The sequence below is a fragment of the Mauremys reevesii genome, linkage group 7, assembly GCF_016161935.1.
Source record: "Mauremys reevesii isolate NIE-2019 linkage group 7, ASM1616193v1, whole genome shotgun sequence".
Taxonomy (NCBI): Eukaryota; Metazoa; Chordata; order Testudines; family Geoemydidae; genus Mauremys; species Mauremys reevesii.
In genome coordinates this window covers 60,054,635-60,079,943 of record NC_052629.1, presented here as the reverse complement: position 1 = coordinate 60,079,943, position 25,309 = coordinate 60,054,635, and the positions used below count along the sequence as shown (strand labels likewise).

The 25,309-nt window shown below is 44.5% G+C and overlaps 1 protein-coding gene across 7 annotated transcripts in view; it reads right to left on the bottom strand.

The window, feature by feature from the left end:
• The window catches only part of DLG5 (discs large MAGUK scaffold protein 5), a 231,177-nt gene that overhangs the window by 106,431 nt on the left and 99,437 nt on the right, over window positions 1-25,309 (bottom strand). For 4 of the 7 annotated variants that reach the window (XM_039480930.1, XM_039480927.1, XM_039480925.1 and 1 more), the window contains exon 2: window positions 21,499-21,567. The exons of the other annotated variants lie outside the window; for them this stretch is intronic. In XM_039480930.1, coding sequence (XP_039336864.1) covers window positions 21,499-21,541 — 43 coding nt within the window. In that variant the 5' untranslated portion in view covers window positions 21,542-21,567. The remainder of the gene's footprint in view (window positions 1-21,498; window positions 21,568-25,309) is intronic. 7 annotated transcript variants of the gene reach the window in all.

The window sequence follows — 25,309 nt, the reverse complement described above, 5'->3', positions numbered from 1 at the left end:
CTCGTGTCCACATTAGCACTGAGCTGAAATAATTCCTCTCCTTCCTGGTATTTATCCTCTGATATATTTAAAGAGTGCAATCATATCTCCTCTTATCCTTCTTTTGGTTAAGGAAAACAAACCAAGCTCCTCAAGTCTCCTTTCATACGACAGGCTTTCCATTCCTCGGATCATTCTAGTGGCCCTTCTTTGTACCCGTTCCAGTTTGAATTCATCCTTCTTAAACATGGGAGACCAAAACTGCACACAATACTCCAAATGAGGTCTCACCAACGCCTTATATAACGGGACTAGCACCTCCTTATCTCTACTAGAAATACCTCGCCTAATGCATCCCAAGACCGCATTAGCTTTTTTAACGGCCACATCACATTGCCTACTCATAGTCATCCTACGATCAACCAGGACTCCTAGGTCCTTCTCCTCCTCCGTTACTTCCAACTGGTGCATCCCCAGCTTATAACTAAAATTCTTGTTAGTCATCCCTAAATGCATAACCTTACACTTCTCATTATTGAATTTCATCCTGTTACTAATACTCCAGTTTACAAGGTCATCCAAATCTCCCTGGAGGATATCCCGATCCTTTTCCGAATTGGCAATACCTCCCAACTTGGTGTCATCCACAAACTTTATCAGCCCACTCCTACTTTTGGTTCTGAGGTCAGCGATAAATAGATTAAATAAAATCGGACCCAAAACCGAACCTTGAGGAACTCCACTGGTAACGCCCCCCTCCAACCCGACAGATCACCCTTCAATACGACCCTCTGCAGTCTCCCCTTTAACCAGCAGAACTCATCCCATGGAGGTCACAATGGCTTGTGACACAGTAGAGACCAAAACACTCCTAGGATGCTGGGGGAACAGCAGAAGAGGGGCTTTGGAAAGATCCATGCAAAGATAAACACAGTTTCAGCTCACTGATGTCATGCCCACAAAAGCCACAATAAGGAAGAAATAGATCAGTCAGTCCAGAAAGAATTCTTAGGACCTTGCTAGCTATAATAAACAAAGTAGAGGATGGCTGTTTTTGAGTGTGTGCCGCTGAAACTGCTGCTTCTGCGGGATCCGACTGGAGGGGTAAGACCATGAGTGGCATTTTCCTGACCCTACAGCCCGCACAGGGGAAACAAGCAGAGCCCATACATAGGTATCTCATATGAATTCAAGCTGACTGTCAGGGCACCCAACAAATCAGACAAAAGAGAACAGTGATTCCTTTTGTGAAGTCTTTGAAACAGGGAGCCATAAAGCAAAAAGGCACTGGGCACTAAGACAGATTGATCTAAAAGAAAACAGCGGACAGCAAGAACGGTCACTAGGCATGTGAATAGTCAAGCTGATGGAGAAGTCTGGGGGAAAGAAGCCTTCCAGAAATAACACTAAAGGTGAAAAAGATGCAGACACAAGGACCGTGGATCACTTGCCTTTATTCAAACCAAGGTAGAGAAGTTCTGCCTAGACCTGCAAATTGGACACCAATGATGAGCTGCCAGATGACACCAAGATACTAAATATGAGAAAGGGAAATGGATGAACCAGAAAGTGATGACCAGGAATCCTAGTTTTCCAGGATAAAAGAAAAAAAACAAAATTCGTTGATAGAAAAACAAAGATCTACATTTTTCTGCGAATAAAATGAAACACTGTTTCCCGCAGCTCTCATTGGCCAGGAACGGCAAACCACGGTCACAGGGAGTTGCGGGGGGCCATGTCTGGAGACGGTCAATGTCAGCAAAATGTCTTGTGGCCTGCAGTCAGATTACTCTGATGGGCCGCATGCAGCCCACGGGCCACAGGTTGCCCACCACTGCGCTATATGCTGGAAGCAGGTTATTGAAGTATGTTTAGCAATGTAAATTTAAAGCGCATTCAAAAAATCAGCCACAAGAGGAAGAGGTTGTGGGCACTGAATAAATGACATTGGTATTTTCAGTAAAATTTAGTTAATAGTTAATATGGTTTTTATTTTTTCACAAAATGTAAAAATTAAAGATCCTGTGTAAAAATTAAATTCTGCATTTTTCCATGGCAAATGAATTGCTAGGATTCCTGGTAATGAGACACCAATACTGACTGGAGTATGTTCTGACATATTACACTACAGACATAGGTCTGAAATTAATGAGAATATACAAGGGGATAATTGGTACTGAAGGTACTACTTATGTGACAGGCCAAGGCAGCTGAATCTGGCCTTTACCTTTAAGGAACACACTGGGAACTAGGCCAAGAAATAGAGAACTCATCCCATGGAGGTCACAATGGCGTGTGACACAGTAGAGACCAAAACACTCCTAGGATGCTGGGGGAACAGCGTTACTATACAAGTTAAAAACTCTTTTCCAGTAAGTTAGCCAATTACCAGAGTGAAAGGCCAACAACCTGATGTTATTGTATTTGACTATATAAAAAGTATTCTGATGCAGTATACTGCTAGCTTTCTTAATGACTAAATGGTTTTCCCATTCATTTGTGGGCTTTCAACAAGTAATGTAAATCTTAACATATGTTGACAAAGGAGCAAGTGACAAATGTGAGATAGCTTTACCAAATGTCCATAAAGGAAAAAGATTCCCAGGGGCTGACCTGGAGAAAGAATGAGGATAGTTATTCTAAAAGCCAGAAACAAAGAATGTTTGCCTTTGACTGAAAAACAAGTATTGCAAAGCATGTTTATGGATTGGTTAACAATGTTCCAATGGATATAGAAACAAGTCACTCTACTATGCACAGATATAGAAACACTGAGGAAATAAAGTGAAAATAAATTGATTAAAGATCACAGTTACAAATAATGCATATAAGAACATAAATAAGTTGGACACTGATAAATGCAAGACTAAGATTGTGAAAAATAAATTATCTGATCTCTATTGGGAATAAACTGTTTATTGCGTTGAAGTAACTAAGATTTAAGGGCCCAAAATTAAGCAGCGTCAATGAAAGACTCTCTCAAGGCACATCCTGTGGCATGCTGGTTAAGTCCACAAAACAGTGGGCATAGTAGCTCTCATGGTGGAAGTCATGTACTTTGGACAAGCCTGGCACCAAAAGAGAAAAAAGTCTTAAATCATAGTGCCAGTTGTGGTGGTGGTTGTTACAGAGTGGAATGACAACCTTGGTGAGAAATGCCAGTACAATAAAGAGTGAGGACAGAGGCACCTGTGGCTAAGGAAATGGAGCCAGTTGTGAAGAAATTAGAGAATGTGAGCAATATAATGGAATGTAATTAATTGATAGATAAGGAAGACCAGACAACAGGAAGTGGCATGAAGGGACTGACTATAGACAAGTCAGCATTCAAGATAAAGGAAGGAAGAAAAGATTTAAAAAATTTATTAAAGCTAATTTTAAAAAAATTATATAATACATAGGTTGAGAAAAGAGTGTCTGTATATTGGGGTCCAATGCTTAGATTATCCACAAATACAGAATTTGTTTTTAAAAGTCTATGATACATAGAGTACATAATCAGCAATAACCCAAATTTAGGTGAACAGATTTAACAATACAGTTTAGATACTAGAATCCGAATACTCGGGTACATCACTCATGAAAAGTTGTACAGAGATTTGGTTGTGGAAAGCAATTTTTTTCCTCTCTCTCTCTCTCAATGAGTGGAGATTGTCCCTCAGTGATGAGAATTAGATAGGTTGTCCATTTAGAAAATACAATCCATGAGAAAAGTATTTGTTACTTTCCTGACTGATACAACATCAAAGGGGAATGACAAGGGACCCAGTGGAAAAGTGACAAGGTCAGAGTTGGCATACCATGTCAAGAAACAATCTGAAAATAGGAAGAAATGGAGTTAAGAGCATGGGAGAATGTATTTAATGCCATCATGTTAACAGAGTTTATTTTTATTCACAAATCTCTTAAAATGCTTACCGGCAGATTATCCTCAGAGTCAGACACTGCCCTCTCTCTACACATGAAATGCTGACTTATGTTAACTGGAGTTTCTATATAGTGCTGAGGCGAGGAGGAAACCAATCTCTCTACACCCTGAAATACAGCCAAGATAACAGAGCTAGAGGCAGGATCTGTAGCTACAGTAGGGTGGAATAGAGGAGGGCCAAATTTCAGAAATAATAATCTGGGCAGAGGGAAAGAGTGTCAGGTGAGTAAGTTATTGAAGAGTGTAAGGAGTCATACGCCAGTGACCAGATAAGTCTTGAGACATAACGTGAGCTGTCAGAGTTAATTAGGAAAGACTATTTCAGAGGGTGCGGAGAGGGATAAAGATCTACTCTCTACTTTGGAGAGACAGAAAGACATCTGATTTTGGAAGAGGACTGAGAACAAAGTGGAGACTAAAAAGAGGACAGATGGAAGGAAAGAGTCTCGTCTGTGATTCTTAGAAGACTGGAAGCCAGTGAAAAATGGAAAACTGGCACCGTGCTTCTGTTTCCAGAACAAACACTGGTGGTTTAAAAGTAATGTATCTTAGAACAGGGTAATACTTTGACAATGCAGCTAGCACAATATAATATCTGAAAAGGAGACACACATATCGTAGTATTCCAGGGAGCTACTACGAAGACATGTTCTGGAATCCCACCTTAAAAACAAACAAACCAACCAACCAACCCACAACAACTTTGTTAAATCCCATAATCTTCTGTGTATAAATGATGTGGGTTATCAAGGCTAGTGGGAGTGGGGGTAGGAGGAAGTGCCTTTTGGCCACAGATGTGGTTGCTTCACTTTCTTTTGAATGCATCCCTTTCCTCCTACTTCCAGGTCCAGAATGGTAGCTACTGGGAGAGGAAGAGGAAATGCTTTATCTGCAGCACTTGTTAATGAGTGAGAATTACTAGTAGTACATGATCCCAGCTAGCACCAGAGGTAAAAACATTTCTTTACAAAAGTGCTGCCCTGTTCTTCCCCAGCAGCTTATTCCAGTTGTCCAGAAGACAGCAGATACTGGCTACCAATGCGGGGAGGAAAGGGGGGAGAATAGAAAGTACCCCATTAAGGAGCATTCCACGTATGGTAAAAGGGGAAGGGGAGAAACAACATGAAATTACTAATTTTAATCCTCTGGATAAGGAGGAAAGCAAACAAATGCTGATTTATACCCTGATCTTGTAAACACAACTGTGTGTAACTTTATGGACAGGTGTAGTCCCAGTGAACTCTGATTCTGTGTAAAGTTCCTCACGTGCACATGTGTTTACAGGATTGGGCCCTTATGGGTTACCATCCATAGGAGGGGCACCATTCACAAACCTAGTTAATGGTCTCAACATTTAGGACAGACCTGGGGTCACATGGATTTGAATGGGTCCATAATTTCACACCTAGATTTTGGCCTAGCTACACAGATTCACTCCAAGATGACCTTAATCTTGAAACTTTCATATAAGTGAAAGAGAATGTCCTTTCACTTTACTGAAGTGTTAAAACGTAAAAAAATCTTAAATGGATATCTCAATAGGGTAACACTTTTTTTTTTAACTTGACCTTTAAAAATAGCTTTTACAAATCTGTATCTTAAAATACGTTCTCCCCCCTCCCTCCCCGCCACCCTGCATTCCATTCCTTGAACCAGCACCTCCTTTTTCAGTCCTTTTCCAAGTCATTTCTCTGGTCATTGTATCCCTTCCCTATGGCATACCTGCACGGGACATCCGCCCCACACTTACAGAATGTGCTGCGACCTCTAGACTAACTGCCTTCACACCTCAGTTAAAGCCCTCCCTGAACCCACTGAGGGGAAGGCAAAAAAAACCCCCACTCCACCTAGGCCAATCTGGTGGAGAAGGAAAAATGCCCTCCCAGCCCCCTTCAAAAGGCACAGCTAGCACAAAGCCCACAGCATGTCCTGAACAAACCTGGTATTTTGCCACCTCAAGGGTAGGGAGGGTGGAAAAAAAGACTTCTCACGCCCAGGCATGCCCCCTTTCAATCCTTCTGTTCCCAGGCAATGACTCAGTGTCACTACACTGACCCACACCTCCATTTTTGCAGCAGCTTCTGACCTCGCTCCCTCCATCAGTAAAGCACTGTTGCTTTTCCTTCCACAAGTCAGACAATGTTCTTCCATCCCCACCCTCTCAGCTTAAAGGGGTGGGGCAGTCATTATCTGGACATTAATAAAAAGCATTTTCAGAAAAGTTATGCTCTAGGAATGATTCTTCTAAGAGAAGTTCTATGGCTTGTGTTATACAAGAAGTCAGGCTATAGGAGTGGCTCTCAACATTTCCAGACTATTGTACCCCTTTCAGGAGTCTGATGTGTACTATGTACCACCAAGTTTCACCTCACTTAAAAGCTACTTACTGATAAAAATCAGACATAAAAATACAAGTGTCTCAGCACACTATTACTGAAAAAATACTTTTCTCAATATTACCTGCAATTATAAAATCAATTGGAATAAAAATATTGTACTTACATTTCAGTGTATACTATATAAAACAGTATAAACAAGTCATTGTAGGAAATTTTAGTTTGTACTGACTTCGCTAGTGCTTTTTATGTAGTCTATTGTAAAACTAGACAAATATCTAGATAAGCTGATGTACCCCCTGGGAGATCTCTGCGTACCCCGAGGGTGAAGCACACTCCTGGTTGAGAAACACTGGAGTACGTGATCACAAAGGTCCCTTTGGGCCTTGGAATCTATTAATCCTACTATTAAAAGCACATTGTAACTACCAATAATTATACAGAACTCTAATTACTTCTTGAAAAGTTACTATTATAATACAGTATTTCTATGAGCTGCTCTCAATTTACTGCTAATCTGAACCAAAAGTTTACAGGTATTTCCTTTTGTTTGGTGACATGACAACACAACTTAATATGTCATGTTAGTGGGTTTTACTCTTTACAAAAGACTTTCTTGTTTTCTCATAAGGATCACGTATGATTTGCTATATTGCTATTTTAAAATATTCATTAACACATGTAAATGAATAAATAATTATTAATTAGCATAATCAGCATCAACAACAAATACAGTCAAATATTCAAAACATTTCAAAATTACACGTAAGAAAAAAACATGCTTAGTCTTTGTTTAATCTTTTATTCAGCTTGCTATGCCACACTAGGTCAGCTAAATGTTGTTAGAACTTTTTCCTCAAGCATAGGAAGAATCATTTTAATTAAAGACAACCTATACATATATGTAAGAGAGAGAGAGAAAAAGAGAGAGAAACAGACAGACACAGACACAGACCAGGGGTGGCTCTATCTACTTTGCCGCCCCAAGCATGGCAGTCAGGCGGCTTTCGGCAGCATGCCTGTGGGAGGGCCGCTGGTAACGTGGATTCAGCGGCATGCCTGTGGGAGGTCCACCGGTCCCACACCCTCGGCGTACCTGCCGCCGAATTGCTGTGGGACCGGCGGACCTCCCACAGGCATGCCGCCAAAGGCAGCCTGACTGCCGCCCTCACGGCGACCAGCACGCCATGCCACCCCTCCCCGGCTTGCTGCCCCAGGCACGCGCTTGGTGCGCTGGTGCCTGGAGCCGCCCATGACAGACGCACACAAACATCCCAGCAGTTTTCATGTGCAAACATCTGCAAACTACTCCTGTAGTTGAAAAATAATCTGATTTGCATTACAAAGTGCTCAAAGCAATTAAATTGTCTAAACAAAATTATTTTAATAATCTGGAGAAACTGCTGCCTATGAGTTTCTAAAATCTTTCATCTGGAGCCTAAAAAAAAAAAATGCAAAAAATAACAGACACTGAATACTAAACAAGTCCCTCTGAAGTTGCTGGGTAAACTGCTCCCAGAATCAACAACTCCTTCTCATCACCATATATTAACTTTTTGGATTTAATTAACTTCAGGCATTGCTACAAACCATGTACCCATACAGTACAGTATGTAAAACCTCCTGTGGTGAATCAATAGAAGAAAAAAAGTATTTAGACTAACATGTTAAAAATGCAATAATGAGCACAAATGAGCACCTCCTGGGGGTGGGGGAGCACAGACAGGGGCAAGGGGGCTGAGGCTGGGTTGAGCCTGGGGCCAGGAACGGAGGCTGGGGTCAGGCTTGGGGCCGGGAGAAGAGCTGTGGCCAAGAGCAGGGAACATGGCTGGGGACAGGGGCTGGACCAAGGTCGGAGCAGAGCTCAGGGCGGAACAGGGCTGGGTGGCGCTCCTACCCCACCCCCCCGTGGGGGCTGGGCCAGGCCTCACAGCACTCCCCCCCACCCCCCCCAAAGGTTCCTTCACTTCACCCTAGGGGTTTTTCAAAAGAAAGCTGGATAGTTTATATCCAAGAAATTCTGCATCTTGGCAGGGGGTTAGACTACATGACCCTTACTGTCCCTTCTAACCCTATGATTCTATGACTATTATAGTAAAAACTCTGAACATTCAAAATGATATGAGCAAGCAACAGAATGACAGGGCACAATCCAAGAACCACTCCAGGAGGATGCATAGCTTCTATCCCCAACAGAAATGCTAGAGCAAACAGAAAAATATTTCATCAATACTCCCTTAAAAACAAGTTGTGCCTACTTTATGTTCCCTTCCCCCAACACTACTGCCTGCCAACAGGGGCGGGTAACCAGAAGCTGTCACCTACATGCTCTGCCACTGCTTTCTGCCCAATTCTTCAGTGACAGTGCTGCTCAGTGCTTGGTGCATAAGCACTTATCTCCATAAAAATTAGTCTGATGTCACAGAAGCTGGATTATGGCTCCGCTGATTGATTCTGCCTGGCATGGGGAGCAGGCTGATGAAGGAAGCTTCTATTAACACACAAATATATTTGTGATCAGCAGGGAATACTGAGAAAGGAAATACAGCAAGACTATGACAGTTTAATGAAGAGTTGTTCTGGTGGGGTGGGGCAGGTTTGAAGCACAGTGGTGTGTTGAAGTGAAACGAACTATTGCAGCTTGTATCACACCTATTCTGTGGATAACAGGATTTCTGCCGCTGGTACTGTCAAAACAGGATCTTTCATGTGCACAGCACAAGCTTTATCACAAAAAAACAAAGAGAAAGAAATAAAATATCATCTGCACAGGTTTGGCATTATGATGAGCACTTGTAGGGTAAAACATCTCAGGGATCAGTGACTGTAGCAGAACTACACAAGTAAATTTTATATAGATTCTATTCACACACACACAGCCAGACAGTGACCCTTGCTGCACACAGGGGAAGGAAAGGGACAATAAGGAGCTCCCATTCCTCTCCTAAGTGTGCTACCCATATTGCTGGTAGCAGTGCAAGTGGGAGAACAACAGCTGCCCAGTTGCTAATTCCCACCCTGTACAGCTTGGCAGGAGAACATGCAGGCAAGGTGGAGAAGTAGTTGGAGCCTTGGCTCCTGCCCCATTCCTAAGGCACCACCAGCACAGCCAAGCCAACATGGAGGGAAAGGTAATCTGTGCCAGGAAAAGGGCTGAGGCAGCTAATTATAGAGCTAGAGATAGGCAGGTCCTGAATTATTATGAGTCACAATTCAGTCCATGCTCTGCTCCAGGGACAGCAGAATGATGTGCTGCCCTTCACTTAGGGCAGACTGTAAAACAGCAATTTAACTCACGCGTATATCAATATATAAACTTAAGGGGGGGGGGCAATTCTTGAACTATTTCCCAGAAATATTATACATAAATTGGCTCTCTCCAAAGCCCCAGCTATTTATGTGCTTCAGTGGGGAAATAGAAACCCTGGTACACATTGACCAAGCCGCTCAGATAAAAGCTCATGTTTTTTGCATTTTACCCTGAAGGCCTATCGCAAAAGGGTAGCGGTTATCAAGCATTTGTCTAATCTGGATTACAGAATTAACATGGAAAAGACAACGGCAATTTTGACAAATTCCAGAAAATAGTCCAAACCTTGTAAAAAGTCAAAATACGAGTACTCAGGTTCCTAGCTTTCTGAATAAGCTAGTACAGGGGTGGGCAAACTTTTTGGCCCGAGGGCCACATAGGGGTTACAAAACTGTATGGAGGGTCGGGTAGGGAAGGCTGTGCCACCCCAAACAGCCTGGCCCCGCCACCTATCTGCCCCCTACCACACCCTGGCCCCTGACTGCCCCCCTCAGAACTCCTGACCCATCCAACCCCCCATGATCCTTGTCCACTAACTGCCCCCTCCTGGGACCCCTGCCCCTAACTGCCCCCAGGAACCCCAGCCCCTATGCAACCCCTCCTGCTCCCTGCCTCTGACTGCCCCGACCCTATTCACACCCCGCCCCTGACATGCCCCCTGGGACTCCCATGCCTATCCAACCGCCCCGCCCCATTTCCCATCCCCTGACACCCCCCCAGAACCTCCACCTCATCCAGCCTGCCCCTGCTCCCTGTCCCCTGACTGCCCCAACCCCTATCCACACCCCACCCCGAGACACACACACCCCCGGGACTCCCATGCTTATCCAACCGTCCCCTACTCCCTGTCCCCTGACCTCCCCCTCGGACTCCCTGCCCCTTATCCAACCCCCTGCTCCCCGCCTCCTTACCATGCTGCTCAGAGCAGCAGGAGCTCGCAGCCCCAGCGCCCGCGCTGCCCAGAGCGCTGGCGGCACGGCACGCTGAGGCTCCGGAGGAAGGAGAACAGCGGGGGAGGGGCCGGGGGCTAGCCTCCCAGGCAGGGAACGCAGGGGCCGGGCAGGACAGTCCCACAGGCTGTAGTTTGCCCACCTCTGAGCTAATGTGTACTTACAAGCCAGGCATACCATTCCCAAACTACAACAGCTACACTGCCTGATTTCATGGTTCACTGATTTTTTTCATGGTCAGGAGAGTCAGTTTAATTGTCCTGGGCTCCATAGCATTGATGTGCATGGATTTTTCTCACAGGGACCATCTTGTTTGTACTGTTCTGTGCCCTACAGGAGCGCCATTGGTGTAAATGGTCACATTAAGGGCCATGAAATCCCAGGCCAGCATAACCAAAGCCTCCCAGTGCCTAAAAGAAATCAACAGTTGTGCGAAGAGCAACTGGCTCAAACACAATGCAGGAAAGAAAAAGGTTATGTAGTAGGAAGAAAGGGATGGGAAAATGAGGCTATTTGCTAATGCTCCGTTCCTCACCAATGGTGGAGGACAGCAGACCCCAGAGCATCGAAGGGTTGTGGAGCTTTAGGATCATGCTAGACTCATTGCTACTTCTAGACATGCAGACTCCCATAGTGCCAATGACCTAATCATAGCACCTCATACCTGTGCTTCCTAAACGTCACTGCCTCCAATTCATTCAGTTGCAGAATTAAAAATCCTGGTCCCTGTCTCCAAAGCCCTTAGCAGACTGGGATCCGGCTGGCTCAACCTCCATAACTTTGCAACATAGGTACTCTTTTCAAGGAGAGCACAGCAGGAGACACCCTGGGTAAGACTACTAGCAACTGAGGGCAGAAAATTCCAGGCAGCAGGACCCAGGCTTTTGGACTCCTTGTCAAAAGAGATCAGTTTAAGTCTATGTTCAGATCAAAGTTCTTTTTCAGCAGACTTTTCCCCAGGAACACTGCCCATAAATAAAAACTAATTAAAAGAAAAAGCCTTGTACATATAAACACACACATCCCTGTAACCCCAGAGGAATGGATATTTTTTCTCCTTCAAACTTAGTTCTGCACTTAGATATCAAGGTGACAGGCATCTTGTAAATATAGATAATTCTCCTTCTCCTCCAGGTCCTGCTGTTCCTCTGACAAATCACACTGAAGGCTTCTCCTCCCCTGAGGATTCCCTGTGCCTGGCAGGCTGCTCATGGCCTGGATACAAAGTGACACAGCATGCATCATTATGGAATAGAAGGTAGTTTAGGGCACCAGGTAGAGCAGAAATACCCTGTTCTTAATCCCTATGGAGTGCTGCTTCACAGAGACCAAACACCTTCCCGCTCCCCTCAGTTTATTGTCCATCCAGAATGCCCATTGTCCTTCCCCAAGTCTCCTGGAAGAAATAAACACTATTCTCCTCCCTTAAGTAAATTTAAAACAAACAAACAAAACCCAGCTCATTACTAAGCAACAAACCCAAAATAAAACAGAAATCTGTGGTAGAGGAAAGACATGTTCTCTGTGAAGGGACATCTGCCATGGGCAGGAAAGCACCAAGGGCAGCAACTGCAGATGAATAACTGAGGCCTGGTCTACACTAGGACTTTAATTCGAATTTAGCAGCGTTAATTCGAATTAACCGTGCACCCGTCCACACCAGGAAGCCATTTAATTCGACCTAGAGGGCTCTTTAGTTCGAATTTGGTACTCCACCCCGACGAGGGGAGTAGCGCTAAATTCGACATGGCTGTGTCGAATTAGGCTAGGTGTGGATGCAAATCGAACTTACTAACTCCGGGAGCTATCCCACACCGCACCACTCTGTTGACGCTCTGGACAGCAGTCCGAGCTTGGATGCTCTGACCAGCCACACAGGAAAAGTCCCGGGAAAATTTGAATTCCTTTTCCTGTCTAGACAGTTAGAATCTCATTTCGTGGTTGGACATCGGGGCGAGCTTAGCAGCACCGGCAGCGATGAAGAGCTCTCCAGCAGAGGAGTTCATGTAATCGCTGAATAGAAAGAGGGACCCAGCATAGACTGACCGGGAACTCTTGGATCTGATCGGTGTGTGGGGCGATGAGTCTGTGCTTTCGGAGCTGCGCTCCAAAAAACGGAATGCAAAGACCTATCAGAAGGTCTCCAAAGCCATGAGAGACAGAGGATACAGCCGGGATGCAACGCAGCACCGCGTGAAAATCAAGGACCCCAGACAAGGCTACCAAAAAATGAAAGCGGCAAACGGACGCTACGGAGCCTGCCACCACTGCCCCACCAGTGACCATGGACTCTGACGATGGGACAGTGTCGACGGTCAGTTCCTCGGCGATGTTCACCGACGGGGAAGATGAGGAAGCGTTTGTGGAGGACGAGGCAGGCGACAGCGCTTACAACGCTGGTTTCCCCGACAGCCAGGATGTCTTCATCACCGTCACGGAGATCCCCCACCAACCGTCCCCGGCCGTTAACCCGGACCCTGAATCAGGGGAAGGAGCAGTCAGTAAGTGCTTTAACCATGTAAACTTTTATTCTTAATATAACAGGAATCTGAAGTATGTGAAAAGGAGGTCTCTCTATATATGGGCATAGAACAGAAATCCTCCTGGGAGATCTCCACGAAGCTCTCCTGGAGGTAATCGAAAAGCCTCCGCAGGAGGTTCCTGGGGAGAGCTGCCTTATTGGGTGCTCCGTGGTAGCACACTTTTCCGCGCCAGGCTTTCATGAGGTACTCAGGGAGCATTGCCTCCCCGAGCACGGCTGCATAGGGCCCTGGTTTGTGCTGGCTTTCACGCAGCATGCGCTCTCTATCTCCTTCAGTGACCGTCCTCAGGGTGATCTCGCTCGGAGACTCCTGCATCTAATTAGGGGAATTACTGTAATGTTACGCCTGGTCCAAAGAATTTTTCAAAAAACTCCGGACAGACGGCATAGCACAGACTCAGCACGCTGCTGCGTGACGAGCGTAATGGAAAGCCAAAGAATCAAATGGACGCTCATGGAGGGAGGGGGGACTGAGGACGCAAGGTATCCCACAGTTCCTGCTGTCTCCGAAAAGCATTTGCATTCTTGGCTGAGCTCCAAATGCTTCTAGGGTAAAACACAGTGTCCGCGATGGGTCAGGGCATAGCTCGGCAATTTACGCACCCCCCTCCCCCGAAGTAAAAGGGAAAACAATCCTCTGTTGACGCTTTTACATGTCACCGTATCTTTACTGAATGCTGAAGATAGATGGGATGCTGCAGCACTGAACACCGACATCCTCACTCCCCCCCCCGCCATGGGTGGCTGATGGTGCAATATGACTGATATCCATCGTCATCATCAGCCTATTGGCACATGGGGCAGTGCAAAAGGACTGGTAACCATGCCGACTAGCATCCGTGAGGTCGATCAAGGGCGCCTGGCCCTAATTTTTCCTGGTAGATGGTACAGTATGGCTGATAACCATCGTCGTCATAGCAACAGGGGGCTGAGCTTCATCAGCCCCCACCCTTCATGTGTAAAGAAAAGATTCAATTGCCCCTGGACTAGCAGCAGGATGCTGGGCTCCTCTCCTCCACACTCCTTAATGTCCTATCTGGACTATCATAGCAACTGGAGGCTGCCTTCCACTCATTTCTCACTAACAAGTCACTGTGTCTTATTCCTGCATTCTGTATTACTTCATCACACAAGTGGGGGGACAATGCTATGGTAGCCCAGGAAGGCTGGGGAAGAATGGAATGAACAGGTGGGATTGTTGCAGGAGCACCCCCTGTGAATAGCATACAGCTCATAATCTATTCAGGATCTGACACAGAGCAGCTGTGCTCTCTGGTTCTCTGATACACTGGTTCTCTAGTACACTTGCCCATATTCTAGGCAGGACTGATTCTATTTTTAGATACCAAAAAGGAGGGATTGACTCTGGGAGTCATTCCCAATTTTATTTTTGCGCCCCTGGCTAAGAGCAGCCAGGGGCACTTATGACAGCAGCAAATGGTGCAGTGCAAAAGGACTGGTAGCCATGCCCATCTTATTACCAATTTATGGTATGGTAGATGGTACAGTATGGCTGGTAACCATCTCTGCTGTCATGCAAAAGCAAGAGCATGCTGTGTAGCGCTGCTGGACCGCCTCTGTCAGCGGCATCTAGTACACATACAGTGACAGGCACAAAAGGCAAAACAGGCTCCATGGTTTCCACGCTGTGGCGTCTGCCAGGGCAATCCAGGGAAAACGGGCTTGAAATGATTGTCTGCTGTAGCTTTCCCGGAGGAAGGGATGACTGACGACATTTACCCAGAACCACCCGCGGAAATGGTTTTTGCCCCATCAGGCACTGGGATCTCAACCCAGAATTCACAGAGACAGACTACACTGTGTTCATTGTTCGCAAAAATTTATCTTTGCAAGGAATTCACTCCCTTTTTCCCATCACACAGCTTCGACTGTCTCCAGACCTGCCACAGCATCCCCCTCTCAGAGGCTGGCAAAGATTAGGCGGCGAAAGAAAAAGACACGGGACGAGATGTTTGCTGAACTTATGGGGTGCTCCCGATACGAGGCAGACCAGCAGAGCCAGTGGAGGGAGACCCTCTCCCTGTACCAGCGCTCATACAGCGAACGGGAGGAGAGGTGGCGTGAGGAAGACAAGCAGGCGACTCAAATGCTGCTTGGACTAATGAGGGAGCAAACGGATATGCTCCTGCGCCTTGTGCATGTTCTGCAGGACCTCAGGCAGGAGGACAGAGCTCCCCTGCAGTGTATCTGCAACCGCCCTCCCCCGCCACAAAGTCCCATACCCCCCTCACCCAAAATAACCAGAAGGAGGGGCACCAGAGGCCCTGTAAACTGTCACTGCGCCCCAGCAGAGTGCTCAAGTACCCAAAAGCTCTCATACCCTAAATTTTGTGAAGTCCTTTCCTTCCCGCCTCACCCAAGCCCCCATCCCAGTTTCATCCCCTAACTGTCTAGTTGATAATAAAAAATACTTTTGTGTTAATTACTGTTTCTGTCATGTTCTTTTAGAGGAGACTGTGTTTGAAGGGGGGGAAGGGGGTTGGTAATTTGACAGGACAATCACCTTTACCAGGGTACAGACATGGGGGCAGGATCAGCAGCACGTCACACACACTCTGCAGTCAGTACGCACCCTGGTCGGTATGGGAGGTGGTTTGCAGGTTCTGTGTGGGTGGGGTGGTACGTGACTTTGTAGCTGGGGAAGGGGGTTACAGATCTCATGCAACGGTCCCTGTCCTGGACCACAGAGCCACGCAGCAGAGGAATCTGTATCCGTCCTCCCCCGCCAAAAGGCCACATAGCCCCCGCACACAGAGTCCCAAAAAGGAGGGATGGCAGGCTCCGTTGAAACATCCAGTCCGGCACTGCAGACCGCTCTGGGAGCAGGAGCCTGTCATTCCTCGAGTTTACAGGCGGTCTTTACATCACTGCACACCCTACCCAGCACAGTCCGTGTCCCAGTTTCAACCCTGTAACGCAAAGTCATCAATAAAGAAACCTTTGTAAAGTTACAGTGGAACATGTATTTTATTTTTAAACGTGTGTTGGAAGTTGGGGAAGCGGGGTGGGCGGGGTATGTAACTGCAGATGCTAGTCAACAGTCACTTGGTAAAGAAACAGGGGCAGGTTCAGCTTCTCTGTAAAGAAACTGAACAGTCACAGGTCACGCTGCTCACTGCTCGCTGGTACTTGAAGAGTTCCTTGTCGCTGTGGAAGGCGCCTGCACAGAGCTTCACGAGCCAGGGCATTAGCGGGTAGGCTGGGTCCCCGACGATCACTATAGGCATCTGCACATCCCCAAGAGTTGTTTTGTGGTCCGGGAAGAAACTACCTTCCTGCAGGCATCTAAACAGACCAGAGTTCCTGAAAACACGCACGTCATTAACTTTGCCTGGCCACCCGACGCTGATGTTGGTAAAACGTCCCCCATGGTCCAGCAGTGCTCGCAGCACCATTGAAAAGTAGACCGATTTCTCAGCAGCTGACTGTGGAAGAGGTGGACGATAAGGTGCGAGGAGTTCACAACGGCCATAACTGCAGCGGGATCCGTGCTCAAAGTGCTGTGGCGCCCCCGCGCTGTCACTGAGCAGAAAAGTGCACGAACAGATTGCCCGCAGGCGCTTTCAGGGAGGGAGGGAGGGCGTGATTGACGGTTCAATGATGACAGTTACCCAAAACCACCCTCGACACATTTCCCCCCCCAGCATGCATTGGGGGGAAATCCCAGAATTCAAATGGGCAGCGGGGAGTGCGGGAACTGTGGGATAGCTTCCCACAGTGCACCGCTTCCAAAGTCGACGCTGGCCCCGTTACTGTGGACTCACAAAGTCGAATTAGTGTCCTTAGTGTGGATACACAAATTCGACTTCATAAGGTCGATTCCACAAATTCGAATTAAGTTAATTCGAAAAAGTCTTGTAGTGTAGACGTACCCTGAGAAGAATGAAGAGGCAGCTCTTTCAGGTGAAATATAAGGACCTAAAATTGATTTGTAGAGTTTTGCTACCATATTCCTGACAAAAAGGAGGAAGGGCTGAAATTTGCAGTCTGCAATCTTGGTCACCAGTACTGAGTATATACATTTATATAGCAAGTTATTTATGGTACTCTCCCTTCTCTCCACCAGGTACTTCCCCACAACCCGTTCATGCAGTTAGCAGAGATACACAGCAGGACTCAGCAATTACCAGCTCTGGTCCATTTGCACACAGATTGGTGCTACTGCAATGAACATAATTAATATTACAATAAACCCCAGTCATCAACCAGGACCATATGCTAAGCACTGTATGAACGCTCACCAAAAAAGACAATCCCTGCCCCAAAATGCTTATGCAGAATATTTATATTAACATCATCATGACTTATAAAAGAGTGGATACAACAATATTTTCATACATCAAGTTGTCCTGGACAGGAGCTACCTACCACTATTAAAGAAGATTAAACCAGAGGACAGGTGCCAAGACGATTCCGTTTTTATTATTTGATGTCAGGGCCTGAACATTAAACTCACCTACTCGCCCCAGCTGGTGAGTAGCTTTCCCTGATGAGTTGGGAAAGGATAACAAACCTAAGCTACAACTGTCTGCAGCTTCCGTTTTTTAAAATGAAATTACATTGATACAACAGCTTTCGAAATATGAACTCTTTCTGGTTCTGCCGACTGTTCCAGGGCTTTCCCAAGACGCTGATCAGTTTCACTGCTGCTATTCAGAATCCTGGGGCAGCTGTGAAATTAACAAGAATATTTTCAGTTTTACTCTGTCTCAATTTATTAGAGCTATTCCAGGACAGGATCACCTAATGAAGAAGACAGGGAGGGCAGCCGATACCACCACCCCAAGGCATCCAGGATGCTCTGGGCTGGAAAGCCTGAGAAAGAACCTTCTCCATTTCAAGAGTCAGGGAAAGTGGGTGGGGTGGGGGAGGAGAGAAGGAAGTGATTCAGATTTATAAGACATATTAGGCTACAGGCTGCTATGAAATATGGAGCCCACAAGCAGGGTCCGAGGTTAGACCACCTCTCCTAGATAGCTTGGGGCAGGATTTGGGTTTCTCTCTCACATGCTTCCCTGAGGCCTTATTAGAGGCCCTCAAATCTTCTGTATTTCCCTCCAGCAACTAGTAATCCCAGTTTTGAGCCCTATTTGACATAACCAAGTGGAGCAGAACTAAAATTTTGTAAAACATTGATGGAAACAGGAGGATCATCTGAGATTAGCCACAGGTGAACAAATGAGATGGATCCTAGATGAACCTGTCTTTCCCCCATGAAAGAGAAACAGATGGATTCAAGAAACCTACATATATACATACATATACACACATCCAAACTGATGCCAAAGTGGATCTGTTTGAAGATTTACATTTCATCCAGAGGACATTTCTAACAGATTACTTTTCCCTTTCTTCCATAGTGTGAGCCTTTCACATGCAAAATCTGTCAGTTTCATTGCACAGAATGTTCTATTAGTGAAAATCTATTTCAGTGTACATTTTTACATGTAATTTCTGAAACATTGTGGCAACTTAGTAACCGCTAAGATTCCATTCAAGGAAGCCATATGAAGCCTTCAGGGTTCTGGCATGCAAACAGTTTCAGTTGTGATGGCTTGTCACTCAACAAATCAAACAGTGTTAAAAGAATGGAGCTGTAGTTGTGAGGTAACTTGCAAACAAAGAGCTTTTTTCCCTATAGGCTGGTTATTAAGAGGCAAAAATATCCACTGTTACTGGGTTCCATAAGAATACAATGAAAATATTAAAAATTATTATTCCCTGCTTAGAGGGGGGGAAGTGACTGGATACAAATTACAGTTACATAAATGAACAGAATGTTGTGCCCTACAGTCTGGCTGCAGAATTAACAAATGTCAGCGTCAAACAATAAAGTGAGTTCATTTACCTGTGCAGGCGCTATATACACTACACTTACTAAATTATTTCAAGGGAGCTGAACTATGAAGAATCCTAAAACTACAAATATTGATTGTTCAACATCTTTAATAGACCGCCTTCAGTCCACGTTAAGAGATGTTCCATCATTGCCAATTCTTAACAGGTTCGAGGCATCCCCTGAAGAGGTTTGTGTCCTTTAACTAAATACACAAGTCAAACTGTCACAGAGCAACACGGACTTTAGTGTCAAAATGAAAGCAGTTTGCAAGAACTCTACATCAAGACTCTGAGTCATATCTTGGACCACTGGATAGGTAAGGAAGATCTTGTCACATTCTGTAGAATTTTCCTCTGGATTTTGCAGGGTTTAGGAACAATCCACTGTATTTTTACAAGTAAGACTCTGTTCCAAAGTACATTGAATTCAACAGAAAGACTCCCATTGAGTTTGACAGGCTTTGGATTGGGTCCTTAATTATTTATACTGCTGAACTGTTTTACATATTAGCTTTAATTTACTTATTTTTTTTTAATTCTCCCACCTACATGAGCTCTTTCATTCACCTTCCCCCCCAAGATTTACCCGTTCCTACCTAATAAATTACGGTTCTACTCCCTCCACAGTGGGAGGGTGAACACACAAAACATTTAACAGACAATATGAGTATTTGTATCTAACATTTGCAGCCTCATTCTTGTGAAACTTCCTGTGAAACGTCTGGCAAATGAATCCAACCGCATTGGGTAAAATAAAACAGCTGCTTATTTCTGTAAAAAGCAAGCAACAGTGAAATAATTAATATGTTGGCATATGAGATGCCACTATTAAGTTTCAGTGTTAACAACAATTGAAATGTGGCGGTTCATGACTCAGGGCTACTGTTTGTGGTTACATTGACAGGACTACATTGGTCCACATTTAGCAGAAGTACATCTTTGTATCCAGAAGAGCTAGAAAAAAATATATTTTTGAACATAAGCCTGAGTTCTGCAAAAAAAATATCAGAAATACCTGAAGTCTATAGACCTGCCCTAAATCTGCACTAAAGCATGGAATTTCTGCAACTTATTTTGAAAGTGACATTAGTCAAATCCAAATAAAAATAGTGTTGAGTTACAACAAGATCACAAAGATCTCTTTTTTGTTATTCTTATTGTAGGTACTGAGCTAGTGGTTGGAATAACAGTAATTCCAAAGGAAAACAGCTGTATTTCACAAAAAACTCTTTCATATGATGATACCCTGGTTTGGATGACAGTATAAATCACAAGATGACATTATTTAGAACAGAAATGGGAAAAAAAATGATGTGGTTGCAGCTGTATCAAGGCCAGTCACACAAATCCTCCCCTCCCCCGCATTTTCAGAAAATACGCACCTGACAGACAGGTTGGAGGAAAATGGAATTATGTATCGCTTGCTGGGATAAACTGCTGGAGAAGGAGTGATGTAAAATGTGTTTATGCTCTCAAAAGACAACTTTTATTCCACTCATCTCTTCTCTATTAAAATTATCAAAACTGCAAAATTTAAATAATCCTATTCCAACCATTTAGTATGTCCATCTACAGTACTAAAAAGTTTCTTTGGCCAAAAAACAGATTGAATATATGTTTTTCTTTTTAAAAATAAAAATGTACACATTTTCCATATGCTGGCAGCCACCATGCAAGTTTAGTCTTGAAAAAAATCTGCAGCGTCACATCTTTTCATTATTTCAGCAAATAGTTTTAATCAAGACTGAAATCTTGTTCTTGCATGTTGGAGTTAAAGTTCAACCCGATGTCTAAAGACATCCTTTAACAGGCAACTGACTTGTCTTGTGCTGTCAGAGAAATCTACAGATGTCTGATGCAACACTGGAACTTTAAAATGCAGGAGTCCATGACCTCTATTTAAGATTAATCACTTTTATGCAGATTGCACAAGAAAATTATTTGTATACGTGGAAAGCTGAATAAACTGGTAACCAAGCTCGCTATTTCAGCTCGTTTTTATTTTAGACCACACTTCACTCCCTCCAACTTCCTAAATATCATTTTCACCCCCACTCTCTTAAAAACGTACAAGAAAGTAAAGTAACCAATACTATTAAGAACAAAGGGAATATTACAGTCACTCCTTAAGTTCTGCAGCAACTGGACAAAGTTTAAAGAGTTGGATAACTGTAGCTAAAACTATTTTTCATTCTCTTTTCAGGTTGTTTATATATATATATATATGATTATGACCTACAAGTTAAAATACACAGCTACCATTGTAAAGACATTGCTGTTATTATGGTCATTAATATATATAAACTTAGTTATGTCATGTAACTCAAATGATTTTAAAAACAGATTTTATTGGCTGCTCATTGCTAAGCAATTACGTTTAACTATAAAATGTTTAGCCCTGCAATACAAATGGAGTATATGCTTTATCATTGTGCAGACATATGCAGTTCACGCTCATAGTTCAACATACATTTACATTTGTTACTATGCAAAACCCAGAGGGATCCATTCATCTTTCCAATAGTGATTATTTAAAATGTATACCCCACTGAAAAGCGTACACTTTAAGCTCTTCAATATAATACTTTACTCACCAATGCTACTGAGAGAACTGCTACTTTCGGAATCAGATGGCATTATGGACAGCACACTGTAAGTGGACCCTGGAATAATAATAAAAAAAAAAAAAGGTTAGTTTTCTTGCTTCACTCCCCAACCCCCCAGCTTCTCTTCAATCCCTCAAGAAAGCATTTGTGCCAATCTCTTAACGGGTCAAACCAGAGGTACAGAACAGAGGGATCTCTGCTGAGATCCAAGAGAGAGTTTGTTGTTTACCGAGGCACTTCTACAGCACATCACTAGAATGGTATCACAGTAATTGGAATACCTGTGGTCACTGGCTTCCTTTTTCATTAACCATTCTTACTCAGCTGCATTACCCCTAAACAAACAATTATTTCTTCCAGCACTTGAGAGACAGTAATGTCTGGCATAGTTCAAGACTTCCAAAAGGAGGCCTATACTCCTGGCGCTTTCCTGTTTTTGAGGCACACCAAAGCTTCTATCTGGTCATGACACCTGATTAGGATATGCTGACCCTCAAGAAGCCATTCCCAAGCTTAAAGAACTAATTTCACTGCTTGGGCTTCAATAAATCCAAGCTGCCTCCATTTGCTTCCTTCAAGTAGCCACTCTTACAAGACGAGAGCCTCAACACTATTTTGCTAATATTGGAAGATACTGAAGGCTGGGATCTTTTATTATTATTATTATTATGAAGAAAGTAAGCTAGAATTTATTTACAAGAACAAACACAAAGGCAGGTCCTAATTGAAGAGCTGGCCTGGCTATCAAGTAGAACACCATCTCCTCCCCACCCCTCAAAAAAAAAAATTCCACCACAGGGAAGGGGGTTATCAACTGTAAGGTAAGTGGCACAACAAGGGAATTTCCACTGGGATATGAAGTCCATCCTCCAGGAACCTGGCCTTAGGCTGAACGTGGCTGTAAAAGACTTCTCTTTTTTAATTCTCCTAATTCTTTCCTCTCATGATTTAAGGTTTGTTTCTTCCAGATTCCTTGGGATTAACAGCTGAAGCACTGGAATCTATGTTTCCAGTACAGGAAGCAAAAATAAAAAGACTAGGAAATAAGAAAAAGATAGACGTCTTTCTTGCTTTCCATCCTTTCAGATATGTCTCAACCTACCCCACCTCCCAGGCCAATTGGTTATCTGAAGGAGGAAAGCGAAGACATATGACAAATAACAGAAGCTTCCTCCGCCCCATCTCTCTCCACACTCCCACCACCACCTCACACTACAAAATAAAATGAATATAAAAAACTGAGGCCCAGATCTTCAGCTGGAATAAATTGGTGTTGCTTCATGTATTTTAATGGAGCTATGCCAATTTACACTAGCTGAGGATCTAACCCTGAATTTGATAAAACAGGAGCAAATGCTGCAAAGATGAGAGCAATGTCAAAGAAGTATGGTGATGCCACAATCAATCCTTTGAAGCAGACTCTCTAGCTTCACTAACAAACAAAAAATACATACAAGAGAAATTGGGTTATTTTACCAGACAATTTTTTGCAAAGAAAGTTTCAAAATGCCCTGGTTATTGAATAATTCTAATTGATTATATAAGTTGTATATTATAAAACACATATGACAAGTATGTCCCTTTGATACAATGGTTTCAGAGAACACTACATTAGTTACTTCCCCTCCCCCAATACTTCTGAAGTTTTTGATGTGGTAAAATAAGTTTTGTTCTTTGTTACTGCTCATTAAAAGTAAAATAATTTGAGCACCCAACTAGAATCAATCAATTAGCGTGTCTAAGGCCTGGTCTACACTAAGCGTTTAAACCGGTTTTAGGAGCATAAAACCGATTTAATGCCACACCCGTCCACACTGAGAGGCCCTTCATATCGATATAAAGGGCTCTTTAAATCGATTTCTGTACTCCTCCCTAACGAGAGGAGTAGCGCTAGTATCAGAATTACCATATCGGATTAGGGTTAGTGGGGCCGCAGATCGACGGTATTGACCTCCGGGTGGTATCCCACAGTGCACCACTGACGGCTCTGGACAGCAATCTGAACTCGGATGCAGTGGCCAGGTAGACAGGAAAAGCCCCGCGAACTTTTGAATATTTCCTGTTTGCCCAGCGTAGAGCTCCGATCAGTACGTGTGGCGATGCAGTTAAAAATCAAAATAAAGAAAGAGCTCCAGCATGGACCATGCGGATGTGATTGCTGTAAGGGCAGGCAAATCTGTTCTATCAGCGCTCCGTTACAGAAGACGAAATTCAAAATCATTTTTAAAAAAATCTCCAGACAGACGCCATAGCAGGGACTCAGCGCACTGCTGCGTGACAAGCGTAACGGAAAGCCAAAGAATCAAATGGACACTCATGGACTGGAGGACTCAAGCTATCCCACAGTTCCTGCAGTCTCCGAAAAGCATTTGCATTCTTGGCTGAGCTCCAAATGCTTCATGGGTCAAATAGTGTCCGCGGTGGGTCAGGGCATAGCTTGGCAATTTACGCACCCCCCCCCACCCCCAGAAGTGAAAGGGAAAACAATCCTCTCTTGACTCTTTTACATGTCACCCTATCTTTACTGAATGCTGCAGATAGACGGGACACCAACATCCTTGCTCCCCCCCCCCACCATGGGTGGCTGATGGTGCAATATGACTGATATCCATCGTCATCATCAGCCTATTGGCACATGGGGCAGTGCAAAAGGACTGGTAACCATGCCGACTAGCATCAGTGAGGGCGATCAAGGGCGCCTGCTCCTAATTTTTCCTGGTAGATGGTGCAGTATGGCTGGTAACCGTCTTCATCATAGCAACAGGGGGCTGAGCTCCATCAGCCCCCACCCTTCATGTGTAAAGAAAAGATTCAATTGCCCCTGGACTAGCAGCAGGATGCTGGGCTCCTCTCCTCCACACTCCTTAATGTCCTGTCTGGACTATCATAGCAGCTGGAGGCTGCCTTCCACTCATTTCTCACTAACAAGTCACTGTGTCTTATTCCTGCATTCTTTATTACTTCATCACACAAGTGGGGGGACAATGCTACGGTAGCCCAGGAAGGCTGGGGGAAGAACGGAATCAACAGGTGGGGTTGTTACAGGAACACCCCCTGTGAATAGCATACAGCTCATAATTTCTGCAGGATCTGACACAGAGCAGCAGTGCCCTCTGGTTCTATGATACAGTGGTTCTCTAGTACACTTGCCCATATTCTAGGCAGGACTGATTCTATTTTTAGATACCAAAAAGGAGGGATTGACTCAGGAAGTCATTCCTAATTTTGGCTTTTGCGCCCCTGGCTGATCTCAGCCAGGGGCACTTATTACAGCAGCAAATGGTGCAGTGCAAAAGGACTGGTAACCATGATCATCTTATTACCAATTTATGGTATGGTAGATGGTACAGTATGGCTGGTAACCATCTCTGCTGTCATGCAAAAGCAAAAGCATGCTGCTGTGTAGCGCTGCTGAATCGCCTCTGTCAGCGGCATCTAGTACACATACGGTGACAGTCACAAAAGGCAAAACAGGCTCCATGACTGCCATGCTATGGAATCTGCCAGGGCAATCCAGGGGAAAAAGGCGCGAAATGCTTGTCTGCTGTTGCTTTCCCAGAGGAAGGAGTGACTGACGACATTTACCCAGAACCACCCGCGACAATGATTTTTGCCCCATCAGGCACTGGGATCTCAACCCGGAAATTCCAAGGGGCGGGGGAGGCTGCGGGAACTATGGGATAGCTATGGGATAGCTACCCACAGTGCAACGCTCCAGAAATCGACGCTAACCTCGGACTGTGGACACACACCACCGATTTAATGTGTTTAGTGTGGCCGCGCACACTCGATTTTATAC